General features: G+C 34.0%; 2 protein-coding genes across 6 annotated transcripts; one reads left to right on the top strand and one right to left on the bottom strand.

The window, feature by feature from the left end:
• The first annotated feature begins 280 nt into the window (after positions 1 to 280).
• Positions 281 to 5,774, top strand: LOC111369887 (ketol-acid reductoisomerase, chloroplastic-like). 5 transcript variants are annotated; one of them, XM_022991600.1, is made up of 5 exons: positions 281 to 341; positions 2,564 to 2,631; positions 2,727 to 3,262; positions 3,394 to 3,511; positions 3,581 to 3,979. In XM_022991600.1, the coding sequence occupies exons 3-5, from the start codon at positions 3,155 to 3,157 to the stop codon at positions 3,649 to 3,651; spliced, it is 297 nt and encodes a 98-aa protein (XP_022847368.1). In that variant the 5' UTR covers positions 281 to 341; positions 2,564 to 2,631; positions 2,727 to 3,154; the 3' UTR covers positions 3,652 to 3,979. The 5 variants fall into 5 exon arrangements, with proteins under 5 accessions (XP_022847368.1, XP_022847369.1, XP_022847371.1 ...); XM_022991601.1 differs by lacking the exon at positions 281 to 341 and adding an exon at positions 350 to 522; XM_022991603.1 differs by lacking the exons at positions 281 to 341; positions 3,581 to 3,979 and adding an exon at positions 5,617 to 5,774 and having other exon boundaries at positions 2,480 to 2,631.
• An 8,110-nt stretch (positions 5,775 to 13,884) lies between these two features.
• Positions 13,885 to 15,561, bottom strand: LOC111369145 (importin subunit alpha-1-like). Its single transcript, XM_022990626.1, has 4 exons — positions 15,536 to 15,561; positions 15,120 to 15,174; positions 14,444 to 14,571; positions 13,885 to 14,361 (listed from the first exon to the last, which is right to left on the bottom strand). The coding sequence occupies exons 1-4, from the start codon at positions 15,559 to 15,561 to the stop codon at positions 13,968 to 13,970; spliced, it is 603 nt and encodes a 200-aa protein (XP_022846394.1). The 3' UTR covers positions 13,885 to 13,967.
• Between the last annotated feature and the right edge of the window lie 1,280 nt (positions 15,562 to 16,841).

Here is a 16,841-nt window from a genome sequence, read left to right as displayed (position 1 = left end):
GTAATTCTGTATTTTTTACAAATGAGTTTTTTTGTCGCAGGGATTATGATTGGGTTTGGAAAGTGTCACAGTATCGGAGTGTTTGATTTGGAGAGTGGGAGTATTAGGCCAATTGATAGTTACAATGGTTATTCCTATATGTTTTCGCTGCCACCTGCTTTGTCTGTTCTAATGTGTTATGTTGAGGAATTTATGTGTTTTTCCTTTTTGTTTTTTAGGTGAAATATGTTTTACATATATATTCCAGTTAGTCATTTTGGTCTTTATTTTATTTCAGATTGCTGACTATAATATTATAGTTGCACAACAAAGCATAATTTTGTTGACAGGATCCCAAAAAGGTATTCCGAAGCATGCTACAGTAAATAAAATATATGTTGCATTTATAGTAAAGTGTCTTAAAACCATTTATGTTAATGATCCAATTCATTCCATACTGTATCTGCAGTGTAAGCAAGAATCTAGATATTTCTATCAAACTTGGATGCTAAACCAAGGCTGGAATGTATATATAATGCAGATGTAAGGCTAAAAAATTTGTAACCTCCAACTTAGCATTTTATGAAGAGAAAGAGATATCCTTGCTTTTGATGGGCATAATAGAATGTTCCGAGTTCAAAGACTGGTTTTTAAAAGACTCTTTTTGCATAAGACTGATTTTCTAAATACTCTCTTTTCGTAGAGAATTAACATACCCATAAAGTTTTTTCCTCTTCTGTGGAATCCTTTATAACATATTAAGTTCAGTAGGAAAACAATATAATGTCTATAAATAAAGGACACCCCTAATGCTCCGTTTATTAAAATCGCTTAACTTGTGGAGGGGTTAAAAAAAGAACATAGCACAAAGAACATGGGCAGTGGGAATAAGAGACACCATTCTACACCATAAGAAAATCAATTATTTCATTGTGTATGAATCGCCACAAATGTGTGTGTGCGTGTTTCTTCATTAATGTACTACACACTTTATCTATGGACAATATCCTTCTTAATTAGAGTGAAAAATTTATGGCTGCAAGTGAATGTAGATGTGACATTGAGGATAAATTGCCACTGGTGTGTTTGCGTGTTTCTTATTTTGTTTTCTTCATTGTTTATTAGGGATTAAAATCATGAAACAAGTGATGCCAACAAAAATATGATAATCCATGGTCCTAATAGAATTATTAGTTGCTTTTCAGATTATCCATATAGGACACCTTACATCACGCTAAAAAAAGAATATATATATATATATATATATATATATATATATATATATACACACACACACACACACACACACAAATAGCAATTAATAGGACGAAAGAAAGTTGCAGTGGAATTGGCAAGGAGTCACAATTGCTTTTGGGAATATCTTTTATTTTTTAAACTTCTCACTAAATCTAATATACCTCCTGGTTATTAACTCAATGGCGTTAAGCTTTGCAGGTTTATGTTGTGCTTCTTTCTCCACAGTAATTTGTGTCGAGCTTTATGCTAATTTCTAATTTTACACTCCAAGTTCAGCTCTTAGAGAAGTGATGGGCTTTATGCTCTCGAAAAGAATTTTGAATTTCATATTGAAAAATCTTTTTATAAAACTTTCCTTTCTGATCTTGCAAAGTATAAACAGCATAAATCCACCATTAGAATTTTTACTCAAGACAATTAAATATCAGGTCAATGATTCAAGGAAAATTTGCTCAAAAATTGGCTCTTGATCTACAATTATGCCTTTCTTCTTCTACAATGTAATCTTACATGAGTTATTTGTTATGTGACTAACCAATGTCCAACTTCTGAAGTGGATTCCAGTATATCTGTAAATAATGTTTATCGAATGGTTTTGGTGAATAATGAGGTGCACTTATTATTAAATTTTAACCAATATAGAACATGATAATTTTCCTTTGACTATTACATAGATTTCAACCAACATAAAATATAATTATTTTCCCTTCACGATTATTCCCCTTTATGCTCACAATCTCCAGGACTTGCTTTGTCCAAACATCTTAGTAGTTTGTAAGTTAAATGCAAGATAAGATGCATCTACTTTATAGTTTAAAATTAGCTGAAACGAGCTTGTCCAAGATGGGAATTACTACTGTCAAAGATGTAAATGAATGAACTGGAGATCCGAAACTTCTTAAAGAGTGTTCATTCATGTGGTGGTCATTGGTTTACGTGCTATGCGCCTTTTGTTTTTGAAAGAGTTTCCTTTATCTCCATACATTTATGTTAGGTTAGTAAAGTTTGAAAAGGATTGAAATGCATATCGTACCTTACGTGAGTCTCCACCAAATTATCTATTGTTCTGTTCCAATAAAACCTTGAGAAATGATGTTCTTCAATGGAAAATTGGTGAAATTATGTTAAGTCATTCTTGTCATTACTATCGTCTAGAACACTTGTCCTGCCTCCAAATTATTGATGCATTGAAACGTGGACATCTTCGCTTTTTTGAGCTATTTTTCTTTCATTAAAAATTTGTGTCTGCAAACAAGTCAATCTGCCCCGTCATGATGTTCTACTGATTTCCGTGGAGATGATAGAATCTCTTTTGCATTTGTTTAAGGACGAACTCAAGCTCAGAACTTAAAAAATGATTCTCTTGCAGAATCGAAATCTGATATTATGGTCAAGGTAATTTGTTATTTTTTCTACTCTTGTCACCTTCTCAAAATATAATGTGAGTTTTCCCCCGTATAAAGCTTGTTGCCATATTCTTCTTCATGCAGATTGGTCTGAGAAAAGATTCTCACTCATTTGCTAAGGCTTTTGCTGCTGTTTTTCGAAGAAAATGGAACCCTGGGGACGCTATCTCTAGCAGTGATTCAGAGCTGCTCTTGATATCCGATGCAGCACAATTATCAAACTGCCTTGTTTATTTAGCCATGAGGGCTTTGGTGTCATCCTCTTTACATGGCTCTCTGTATTTAAAAATGAATGCTTGAATTTTTTACTTGGTGTAAAAAATGATTACTTACAAGAGATAGCAGATGAGAGTGTCTATTTTTTGTTATTAATCCGTTTACCAGCTTTCAACAACTCATTCATCATGTTGGCATGTGTAGCAGGCTGATAATTATGAGAAAGTGTTCTCCCACATGAATTTCTTTGGGGCCATTTGTAGTCATTTGGCCTTGACTTTCTAAAACACATCAGCATGATACCTGTGTATCCAAAGGGAATGGGATCCTCGATAAGAAGGTTATATGTACAGAGGAAAGAAATCAATGGTGCTGGCATTAATTCGAGTTTTGCTATCCACCAGGTTTGTGCATCTATGAGTTTGTGGAAGATGGTGGTGGTTGTGGGTGTGGGTGTGGGTGTGTGAGGTTGGATGTGTGCACATTTGAGGTTCTTAACATATGAGATTTGGTGGTTTTTTGCCTTCATGTTTAGGATGTTCATGGCAGAGCTACAGAAGTTGCCCTTGGATTGTTAGTTGTCCTTGGTTCTCTCTTCACTTTTGCCACTACTTTCGAGCAGGAGTGCAAGAGTGATATTCTTGGGGAGAGAGGTAAGAGTGGTTTTTAATATCACTAATTTCCTTTCTGCTTGATGATGATAGCTGTGCATGGTATTGTAGAATATTGTTCAGAAGGTATACAGAAAATGGAATTTGTGAGGATCTTGCCTACAACACTGTGGAGTGCATAACATGAATTATTTCTTGGACCATATGAATAAACGTTAGTTTTAGTAGCATAATTTTTTCAGTAGGTATCTACTCTTGTTATATTTTTGTTGTTGCATACTTTATTATCCCTTTCCACTACTTTTTGTGCTTGATGTATCTCCTAATTAAATATTTATGTTGTATATTGTGACGGGGTATGCTGGTTGTCTACAATTCATTGACTGAAGATAGCAAAAAAGGCCTTTGAGGCTGCATGTAGCAACTTTCTTAGCAATTTGAATTCTGATGTTAGAGAATACTGTTGGGAATCTACTCAACGTGTGTAACAAAAATTAAAACAATTTTTGATTCCCATCAGGATTCATCTTTGTGTTTATATAGAAATTATGATAAAAGTTATATATTTTCTAGATCTGTAAACTCCTTTGCCATATCTTTGTTCCAGCAACTTGGATCTGTCTCCCACAACTGTTCAATTGTCTAGTCTCTAATAATAATTCACACAAAGAACAAGATTGTGGTATTAGGGTTTTTCTTATGTTAGCAAGAATAATGAAAAATCTCTGCAATTTTGAAAATCTTAATCATATTTATATAAGCCCGAACGGGCTTGGCCTGACTCGGTCTAACATTTAATTAACCCATTTAATTAAATTCGGTCTGTGAATTAATTAATCAAATTAATCAATTCAGGCCTAAAAATAAGCAACTCAATTAATTAATTTATCCAATACTTGTTAAATTAATTAATTGACAAATCACAATTTTCCAGTTCTCCTTTTGTTTGCGACCCATCAGGTTCCCGATCACGATACCTAACGACGTGAAATATTATTTTGATCTAATTAAAATTGATAAATTAAAATACCCTTTTAATTTATCACCAATTCACACTCGTTGTCCCAGATTAACATCTAGTAATGTGTTAGGGCAATACATGTGACGAGAAATGTCACATGACATGATAAAATCAAACTCGTTCGTTTACCGTGAAACTATAATCCCTTCGTCAGTATGATCTGATCAATTACGAGATATGAAAGTGTGTCAATCTCGATTATCGATCATATCTTTCACTCCACTATTAAGTCAAGTAAGAATTTATCTTTTTTCACTGCAATTTATTTGGAGGCACACATTTGTGATCTTGCTTTGATGAAGTTTTTTGTGCGTTATCCTTTTAAGTTTTTACCCTGTCAAGCTCGGCTCTAAAGCTGCTTAATCAACAGATATGTTGTACCAATATCTGTATTCAAACTTTAGCAAAATTTCTTGAATGACTTCTAATTTATTGGGTTCCACAACATATTTTCCCTACAGAGAATGGATATAGTTTTCTTTTCATGCATGGCAACATGATCTTGTTCAGTGAAGTTAGTTGGTTACTTGGTTTCTGACCACAATTTGAGAACCTGCAAAAATGGGAATTTTAATAGGGATCTAAGAGAATTTTGATTCTATTGCGTAGTTCAAAATCCTTCTGAGACCAGTTAGTGTAAGTTTAGTACACTAGATAAGACTCGATAATGTCATGGAAAAAAGAGAAGCTAATCTTTTCTAATATACTCTTGTGCCCCTTCTGATAACTGTGAGCAAAAGGCCAATTGACTATCAAGGTATAGAATCAGAATAAATAAGAGTTGGCTGATGAAGCCACAGTCATTGTATATTTTACTCATAAAAAATCAACACCGTCAAGATTTAGTATATTTGAAGACACTTAGATTTTTGACATTTAATTTCCACACAACCATTGAAAAGAAAGATGAGATATAAACAGTTCAACTTAAGAAACACCATCACCAACTATACTAACAACATTTCTATAATTCACGGGCAGTGGGTTTTGCTCTAAATTGATTCATCTCAGCTAGTTTAATCTCAAAAGAATTTTCCCATAAGATTAATAACAGTTATAACTGTGATATTTGTTCGCTCTAACATATGGTTCAGTCCCAGTTTAATGGCCTTTTTTTATCGTGCAGGTCATTGGAAGTTTTAGCCAGTAGTCTACTGGAACAAGCCAAAATAAAGATGACTTTCATAGAGCTTATTTCAATTGTCAACTATGTCATATTATGTAGTTCTGGAAATGAGTTTTATTTAAGAAAATATAGCTGGATGGTTAGGATTCTTGAAGAAAAGACTTTTTGTAATATGTCATTCATGATGTAGAATTTTGTTAAGTCATCTTTTTGGTAAAAATTGCGTAAGTTGGACAAGAGCCAGTACTGATCAATTTTGTCATTCAACTACATCTGAACCTTATTCTTCTTCCAAAAAACTTGTCCTCTTCCAAGTATGATTTGCAAGGCTCAATTCATACAATTCACAGGATATAACCAATTACATATATTAGCATTTGCTTGAACTTATCGTGCAAAATATAACTAAAGATTTTTCTATGTACATGTTACACCAATTACTCCTATATTAGCATTTGCTTGTACTTATCGTGCAAAATATAACTAAAGATTTTTCTATGTATATGTTACAAGATCATTTAATCCCACATGTAATTTGATATTTAGGTTCTTGTTTACTCCATTACTTCAAATATTTACAAGGAAACATTCCGCAATATCATCAAAACTTAAACTCTGAACCAATAGTCTTTTCAAGGTTGCACTTTTAATATATACTAGGTTACATACAACACAGTGCCAATCCAACAACTAATGACTCTTTCAACCATCAAATCATTGCATTCCACATGCTTTTTCGTAAATCTCAAAGAAAAAGAAATGCTAGTAAGAATCAAACTAACACCAGCCTGAGATTATTTTGACGTGAAGAATGGAACACTAAAATTAAGTATGAGTTCCCACATAATTAAGAGTTAGTCAACAAGCAACACAAACAACTAACAAACTCACAAACGCATAAAGATATACAAATGTGTTAGAAAAATAAAGAGACATGTTTGCTGAGTTTTGAATAACTTCACTTGCAGAGAAACAAATGATCTGACTGCAAATGCATCATCTTTGACCTCATTTCATTTAGCTACAAATGAGATAGAATTTTTGACATTGTAGACCTTTCCAGAGGGATTCTTAGAGCTAACTTAAAGTTCATTAACTTTGTAGAGCTTTTGAAAGATTCTTGAGGTTGCTATCTTGCGTTAGTAATGCTCCCTTATTGCCCATGGGTCCTTTTAAGATAATTGGTAATAGAATCTAATATGGCTAATACCGTTTCAAATTAAAGATAATTGTGATTATATAATAGCATAAACTCTAACACCCCAATTTTTCATAAATTCTACAGTGTTACCAAAGACTTGCTTTTTTTTTCTTTTTTTTTTCTTTTCGTTAAATATGGAACAATAAAAATTTATTTCTCCATAATAAAATAACTGAAATGTGGATAAATTTAAACATAGAAATTGTATCTTTAAAAAAAAAAAAAAAGGCATAATCACGTAACTAATTAAACTAACTAATAAATTGAAATACAAAAAATTTAATGTTTATTTCTTTCGATTCACTTGATAGCCTGCATCACAATCCTGTCACAAATTCAATCGATCCGAACTAACCTATAAAATTGTTGTAAGAGCGAGTATTTGGAAATACATAGTAAGATGTATGCAGTTTCCATACGCAATTGTATAGCAATAAAATAGACACTTCATACCACATTTCATATGGAGCACATCGATAATTAAGTGAGACACCTATCAATAGTATTTTGAATTCTCGAAAAATTTTACATTTCTTTATAAAGAATTCAATGGAGTTTACATTTTGTTAGATTAAACCTGAACGGTAAGTATACAAAAACAAATCACTTACACAAAAGTATTTTACCTTGATTTTGAAAAATTGAAAAGAATAAAATCTTGCACGTACAAATTCTCCTATTATTTTTCTATATTTTTTCCTCACTTTTTCTCTTTCTTTGCCGTGGCTATCTTTGTTTTCTGTGGTGAAATAATGGAATTCTTACATTATTTATAGTTAAAATTCTCAATTGAGTTTGTATGTAACTAAAATTGAAAATTCGTGTAATTTAAGGAATTTGTATAAGAATTGGTTTCAAATAATAAAACTACGATGACTATTAAACTTTATCAAAAATAAAACTTAATTAATTATGAATTAAAGACGACTCCTTTAAACTTTCATATCTTGAAAGTAACTTATCTGAAGTAACTTTTTCTCGAGTCCAAAGTGCATCATTTAATACGAGCTACCCAACGAGCCCAATATTGATATACAAAATCCAGCTCTATCAAAATCTAATTACTTGGCCCAAGTAAAATTAAAATTAATATTATTTCACTTTAGCCCTCAACAATATACTTAGATCAAAATCTTTATTACTAAATAATTCTCTACCATAAAATTTTGCATTGTCATAATTTTCTTGGTCTATAATTTTGTTTTTTGCAACAGAGGATTTCTGTAAAATGTTTAGGTTTTTGTAGAAGCCAGAAGATCTATTTTTTCCTTCCGTAATAAATTATATTGAGAGGTGAAAATGGGGAAGAAGATGAAGTGGAGTGGGGTGTGATATAAAGTTTTAAACATTTAGAATTGTAGGTGGCACGTATAAAATATTTAGATTTAATTATATAAAAAAAAAAAGTTGGGTAATGAAATTGCAATAATTTCTTTTTAATTTTGGTATTTTTTTTTTTACTGTTTTTAACGGCAAATCTGATGAATCTTGACGGCAAGAAAGTTTTTCGCATAAAATATTTCAAACTAAGGGGTTTTCTGCGATTTCCAATGTATAAGAGTGATAGCACATGAAAACATTTCTAGGGGGTTTTTTTGCTATTAATCCATTAAAAAATTAATATTTTGACCAAAAAAAATAAATAAATTACAATACTTCTAAGAATATAAAATAAATTGTAGTAGATAGAAAAGTGATTTCACAGCAAAAGGTTGAAAATATTGTTAAGAATATCAGGCGTGATAAGTGTCAATACAACGCCAGGGGACTCAATGATGGGAGGTATAGCGCAAAATAGCCTTTAATTAATGATGTGAATTCGGATAGTTAGATCGCTATTAAACCCACAAAAAAAGACACAAATTCCAAGAAAGCCAAAAATCAAAGTTTAAGATTCAATTCACAAATTTACAGACCAAACAACCAATAGTATATTAAACTATTGACTTTTTGATCACGAAACTTATAAATTTAATCCGGATTTGGATTTAACCCAACCAATTAATGAATCAAACAACCCCAAGGTAACAAAGACATGAATGACCTTTTGATTACACAATTAATTGAAAAGACACGAAGGACCTTTTGATTACACAATTAATTGAATCTTACCCGAGTTTTGAATGCTACAAGATTGCGAAATCTTGATAAGTTCGATTGTTCCACACAAGAACAAATATTAGAAGCGAAAAAACCTCTCGAATTAATTCTCAAAATATCAAAGTTTGAAAAATACAAAGAATGAAATCGTCCTATTTATACTAAAACTTATAAAATAATTAAAAAGGAATTAAAATCCTAAAAACCTATTTTTAAATAAAGTAAAACACGTCCCAAATAACTAAAGATATTAAAAATAGTATAATCCTAATTGAATAAGGAGACAAATCCTAAAGGACCGCAAAATTGTCGGCTAACATGGAATTCGATCAATTTTCGGTTACTTGCACAAAACTAGAACTTTCTGTCGAATTTATTGAAATGCGGATCACATCATTCCCTCCCTCTTCGAAAGGATTCGTCTTCGCTACACCTGGTTCAAATACTTTGCAACTTCCATCTACTTGATCAATGTTAAACCCTTGATTGAGCTTCTTATACCCCACGTTGCAATTGTTGATTGATTCCTCTTTAATGCTCCAAAGTTGCTCCATTTGTTGTACACCAATGAAATACTTAAATGGTGCTTTCTCATGCAATAAATTTTTATGTTCCTACAACAAGGAATATTTCAAATTGGGGAGGGATATGTTAGCCTTCACCAACTCTCTTCCACCACCAAACCCACTCTTCTTTGCATATAGGCTCCCCTTTTGTTTTTCTTTCATTTTCCCCTCATCGCTTTTCAACCTCTACTGATCATCAAACACTTGTTGTGGTGTCAAACGGACAATTGTAATTGTTTTCCCATCCGTGTCAAAGCTATACCTATTTCTAAATCCATCATGCTTCACATTCCCGTCGTATTGCCAACGCCTACCCAATAATATATGCCCTACATCCATAGGCACAACATCATACAACACTTCATCCTTATACCTCATAATTGACAAATTCAATAACACCCTCTTGCTCACTTTAACCTCTCCATGATCATCCAACCACTGTAATCTATGTGGTTTTGGATGTTTAATTGTTCTTAAACCTAACTTCTCAATTAATGTGGTACTAGCTGAATTTGTGCAAAAACCTCCATCAATTATTAAATTACATACCTTATTTTCCACGTGGCATCGTGCGTGGAAAATATTCTCCTGCTATTGCTCCTCTTCATCCACCTTGATTTGCGAACTGAGTGCACGCATCACCACCAATGCGTCCTCTTCAACCGGATACTTCACCCCGTCATCATCACTAACATCTTCTAACTTGGGCATTCCATCTTCATCACTATCACTCACCACTTTCCCGTTGTCTTTCGAAATCATGGCTCGTTTGTTTGGACATTGAGAAGTAATGTATCATGTCCCCAAGCACTTGAAGTACTTGATGTCCCTATTCCTAGGTTGCTGTGGTTTTGCCTTTGGTGCAACCTTGCCAGCATTGTTATTTCTTTCTCCTAGGTGGTTCAATTTTATTGTTGACAACAGCCTCATCAACTTTCGCTTCATCCCACCTAGACCTCGAAGATGAAATAGACCCTTGTTGATTACTAGATCCCACTTTTCTCTTCAACTGCCTCTCAACCTTCATTGCTACATGCAACATATCTTCTAGTTCCATGTAATGCTGCACTTCAACAACATTGGCAATGTCCCCGTTCAACCCATTCAGGAATCGTGCCATGGTGGCTTCCCGGTCCTCTACATTAGCCCGAATCATTAGAATTTCCATCTCTTTATGGTTATCCTCCACACTCCTCAACCCTTGGTATAACCTCTGCAACCTTTGATGAAGCTCGCTATAATAATGGCCAGGCACAAATCGTTTTCTCATCACCGCTTTCAACTCATCCCACATAGTTATCAGCCTCTTCCTATTCCTCAACCGTGACGTGGCCACCTGATCCCACCAAGTGATGATGTAATCAGTGAACTCCAAGACTGTAAGCTTTACTTTCTTCTCCTCCGATTAGTTGTAGAACTCAAATATCAACTCTACCTTTTTCTCCCACTCAAGAAATGCCTCTGGGTCACTCCTACCCCCAAAATGTCGGAACTGACATTTTAATACTACCCATACCTCCATCACCGTCGTCTCCCCTATAGTTTTTACCCATTCGTTCAAATCTACCACCTCTATTTTTCATCCATCCCATCTCTACTTCTTCAAACTCATCATCATCCCATTCACTGACATATCCATATTCATTTTGCATATGTACCTAGGCTCTCGTCTAATCGACCTCCTAGCATGTGGTATGTCTGACCGTTGACCCCGGCTAAGATTTGTAATCGTAGCGTCTAGCCTGTCCAACCTATTCTCCACACTAATTATCATGCGCTCAAACCGTTGCATCATATCGTCTTCCATGTTATTTTGATTTCCCATCCTGCTCGAAGTGGATCCTTCCTGTTCTGACATTCTAACAAATTTTCTATCTCACCAAAATTTCACTCAGGAATCACTCAATATTAGGCTTTACCCTCAATTGAACTCACCACGCAGCCTTTTACCTCTCAATTGCTTCTAATCAATGATTTCAAGAACAATTACTCGGAATAAAATTGTGGAGTAATAATTGAATTGTGGAAGATTTAAGATTAGGAAGTTGAAGGACTAAGAAATTAAATAAAAGTTTTGGAGGGACTTTTTTTTTTTTTTTTAGAACCCGTGAATAGTAGCTACGGTATGGAACAGTGAGTGAAAAATATTTATTATTATTATTATTTTTTTTTTGCAAAAACCCAAAATAAATAAACAACCAAAGATAAAAAGATCTAAAACTCAAAATTAATGGGAAACACGAATAACAAAACAAAGACTCCAAAGTAAGAAGAAAAAAACAAAGGGATATAGCTTTGATTCTGGTGCCTAACTCTGATACCACCTGATGTGAACCCGGATAGTTAGATCGCTATTAAACCCACAAAAAATGATACAAACCCCAAAAAAGCCAAAAATCAAAGTTTAAGACTCAATTCACAAATTTGCGGACCAAACAACCAATAATATATTAAATTATTGACCTTTTGATCACGAAACTTATAAATTTAATCCGCATTTGGATTTAACCCAATCAATTAATGAATCAAACAACCCCAAAGTAACAAAGATACGAAGGACCTTTTGATTGCACAATTAACTGAATCTTTCCCGAGTTTTGAACGCCACAAGATCGCGAAATCTTGATAAGTTCAGTTGTTCCATACAAGAACAAATATTGGAAGCGAAAAAGCCTCTCAAATTAATTCTCAAAATATCAAAGTCTAAAAAATACAAAGAATGAAATAGTCCTATTTATACTAAAACCTAGAAAATAACAAAAAAGGAATGAAATCCTAAACCTATTTTTAAATAAAGTAAAACACGTCCCAAATAACTAAAGATATTAAAAATAGTAGAATCCTAATTAAATAAGGAGACAAATCCTAAAGGACCACAAAACTGTCGGCCAACATGAAATTCTATCAATTTTTGGTAACTTGCACAATATTGGAACTTTCTGCCGAATTTATTGAAGTGCGGATCACATCAATTAACTTACTAAAAAGTAAAATTTATATAAAAAAACGAATTACCTCATTCTTTAACTTAAAAAATATATAGAAAAAGAAAAAGAAACAAAGCAAATCACCATTAGTTATCGCTGAATTTAATTAAACTATTCAATGGCCACGAGCAAAAATTTATCTTTTGAATTTTGCTTTTTCTTTGACTACTACTATTTGATCGGGGAAAAACTGATTGACAAAGGTATGCCTGACTAAGAATAAACTGATCGACAAAGGTATGCCCGACTAAGAATTTGTATTAGTGGATAAAAGAAGTTTTCACCAACTAGTTTCTAATTGGTCAGGAAAAAGAAAAAAACTTTGTTATACAGTTATTATTGTTGATAAATGTTGGCAAATAATAGTATTACCGTAATTTATATTTGGGCAGAGTAACAACGTTTGGATGATTTTGAACGGTCGAGGCAAGAATTCGACTCTTTCTCCTTAAAACGATAATGCCCCGCACTGGTACTAACGGTATTGCAGCACTCGTTTTTCAAAATATAACGACCTCGTCTTGTAATAGTAGTACTCCAAATTACAAGACCCGACGAACCCGTAAAGTTTAGATCTCTCCACACACACTGGATGACTGAAATGCACGAAAAGTAATTTTCGAGGACTGAATTATAAAAACAGAAATTATGCAGGGACAAAGGGATAATTTCAAGAGAGTAGAAAATCAATTCTGATTTTTGGAATAAATAAAAATCGAGGTATGGGGGCCTATTTATAGATGTTAAAATGTTGTGTCCCAACAGACACAACTGCCGAAAAGTTGTGTCCAAAAGACACAAACGATTTGGACAGTCAACCGCCACAACCCGCTAAATTCTAGAAGCACTGTACCATCACGTGTCACACACAGAAAATTTGGGGAAGAAAAAAATTAATAACATAAAATATATTATTATTATAATAATAAAATAATATAATTAAATGTTATTTTACCAAAAAATATATATCAGCTTGGCCCACGACCCGTGACCGTGACCGTGCCGAGCCGAGGCGAGCCGGCCAGCGGCGGCGGCGCACGCGCGTGGGCTTTGACTTAACCTACTAACATGTAGGTTCTCTCCCCCCAAAGACTATTGGTACCCCTTGGGGCCCATACCCAAGTCCTAAACTTGAGCTATATAAGGTGATTTATATTCTTCTAGTTTTCCTATGTGGGATTGGTATTTTCCAATTTCTCCCTATTTTATTTCAACATCAAGTGGGCATCTTTTGGCCTTAATTTCTTATTCACCCTAAATTGGTTTTGAGAAAATAAATATACCATATTAATCTACTCATGGAGTAGAACACATTCGGCCAAAGAAATCTTATTTCTGATTAAGGAGACCCACTAAATTAATTGGTCAAAAGTTGGTCAAACCAACTAATTAAAACCAATTTTTCCAACAATTATTTCAGCTTAGAAGCAGACTTTTTTAGAGCCGTTAGCCATGTTTAGTTGAGTAGAATGGCAAAAAAAATTCTGATCCACTCTATTAGTGCAACCAGACATGCCTTAAAATATTTGGCAGAAAACAAAAGAAATCAACAATTACTGTCCAACAAATACACTCAAATTGTGGAGCATTACCAGAATACAGCCGCTCATCATCCTCTTCCTGCCAATATGTTTCAAGCATCTTTACGGCCTTTTCACGTATATTACCATCATCGTGAGTCTGGAGGTTCTTAATCTTCTGTAGACCCCTAGCATCACGAATCATCTGAGCAAAGACATTCACATCTTCAGCATTATCTTGATGCTTCTCAGCTTCTCCAACCTTTAGAATGTTCTCAAGGCCTGCCAAGCAGCATTTGATGGTCTCTACTTCGTTAGGACTAACTAGAAGATCATACAATGGCTTTATACAACCCTCGTGCATCAAGAACCTTCCACCAAGATACAGCATTAATACTCAACCCAAATGTACAATAACCTAGTGCATTAGATAATGGTTGCAAAGAATTGTACTTGATTTGCTCTTGAGTCCCCCAAGACGTGGCATTTGAAATAACCCAAGCAGCCTGTCGCTTTATCCCAAATTCTGCACTTCGAAGCAGTTCGAGAAGAGGTGAGATAAAACTAGCCTCTATCACAGCCTTTGTTTTAAGATGAAATATGCTCAGTACTCATCATTATAAGAGATAAACGCAAGATTTAACTTACAAACAAAATCTGAACTACAAATGGCCATACTTTGAGAAACAAATATGTATGCAAGATGAACCATCAAGCAATGCACTGCATTTTTTGTATCATTGACAATGAGAAAGGAGAATGTTGGGTTTTTTATACCCAATAAATCCCGGACTATGATATTAATGTGAGTTAATTATTTTATAGGCATAAGCCGATGAATGAAATAAGTCCAACAACCAGGTCCATGAGTTCCATTCAGCTCAATTGTATTCCCTCTTGGATGTCTTGAATCTTGGCTCGTTTAAGTCCCTTAGAGGTCCAACTTAAAGCCTAATCTTAGACTATCTATAAGGCAATAACCCTAACCACTTTCTTGTATGATTTGTGTGGTTTTGTAAAAAAAAATAGGAGTATCCCGGCTGCCCCCTTTTATGTGTGAAAAAAAGCTTTTAGAAGTGTCTAAAACGCTTGTTTACTTTGTATAATTGGGGGTCCTTTCATAGCCTACCTTTGTAGCGTCTTCTTCTAGTCTTTGTGGCCACAAATCATCACCGTTTCTTGTCCTACGCAAGTAAAATTGAATAGCAACCGAAGTGAATTATATTGACTGTGGATCGAAGCTGCTTGGAACACTACTAGAAAAGGTAGCAACAGAGACGAAATTTTAGCGACGGCCGTCTTCTGTTGCTATTACCAACGGATTAACGACTTTGTAGCAACTTATGATTTTATTATTTTTAAAAATTACATATGAATTTAGTAACAGAATTACCAACAAAAGTATTTCATTGGTACAATATCCGTTGCTAATTTGTAGGTAAAAATTTAAAAATAAAAAAAAATAATAAATTAAACAATTTAGTGACAGAATTTCTTAATGGATGATTTTGTTGGAAAAATATTAAAAATGATAAAATGATATACCAACGGAAAATTCTAATGATAAACATTGGAGGTAAAATTTTGAAACTATTATATTAGTTACCAAGAAAAGATTCCATCGAAAAACTCAAAAGGTTTGAATTCCAACCTAAAATTTAATTTGCCGCTAAAATTTTCATTTTCCTCCAATCAATCCCCACTCAAATATTTCATTTCCTTCCAATAGATCAGAACCATAGATTGTCAATAACCAACATCGACCGTTGATGGGTTCAAATTTGAAAATGAGAAAGAAATATCACAACCCAACCCTAACGTTCCATCTCTCTCTCTCTCTCTCGCGCGCGCTTGGTCACTCCCTGCCTCCCTGGTTTTCCTCAAATCGTCGACCCAACCGTAACCTTCCAGTTGCAGGCGACGGTCGTCGATGCTGGCGACGGTCGGTCACGACTGGTAGCCTTCAATTTTGTTGCTCTACTTGTCCACGGTTGCAACTTCAAAGTGGTAAGTTGTCAATATCCTTTAAAAAATTGTGGGTTATTTCTGGATCTTCAAAGTTTTTGTGATTTTTTTGGTGATTTTATCTACTTGATTGCGTGATTTGAACATGGAAATGAACTACTAAAATAAAATTCATCATAAACCTTATTATCAACAGCAAGTTTGTCTGCCAAATACACATTCTTCTTACAGGCCTTGCATTTTTGGGTTGTTCCTACAAAAGTTGTGATGTCCCTATTTCTATGCTTAGATCTTGATTCTTGAAATACCCAAAAATCTCCAAATTAAACAAGTTTTTACAGAAATTGATGTGAGAGTTTTGATCTCTGAAAATGGTTTTTGTTTTTGAGTTTTTACAGGTCAGCCAGCAAAAATCATAGAGCAGGCATTATCAGTGAAACTGTTATTTCTCTATTTCCATTGCCAAAATCCAACAATATGCTTAGATTTCCATGGAGGTATTCATTTAAATTAATTTTGTTTCTCGACAATAGGTGTTGTTTAAATGCTGTTGTATCATCTCTCTTTGTAGCACAAGGCAGTTGGTATCCCTTTTCAGAATTATACGAGTATAGTATTGATTTGGGTGTGATAGGCATGGATAATGGATGGAGTGTGCTTGTAGTTCTATTTAATATCCATGAATCTATATAGTACTCATGCTGTGAGTGTAGGGAATGAAATACCCAATGTTTTATGAAAGCCACCTGCATTTTGGACATACGTGATTTTGTACATGTGGAGATTTCCATCTTATTGCTGTTGGTTTTGGGAGCATAGTGTCACGGACCTAGTTTCGTTACACCCGAACAACTAGAACCGTACGGCCTTAACGCTTGACAATTCC

The sequence above is a fragment of the Olea europaea genome, chromosome 20 (assembly GCF_002742605.1).
Source record: "Olea europaea var. sylvestris chromosome 20, O_europaea_v1, whole genome shotgun sequence".
In the NCBI taxonomy this organism is placed as follows: Eukaryota; Viridiplantae; Streptophyta; class Magnoliopsida; order Lamiales; family Oleaceae; genus Olea; species Olea europaea.
The sequence above is the reverse complement of the archived record's forward strand: the minus strand, read 5'-3'. Positions and strand labels throughout refer to the sequence as shown.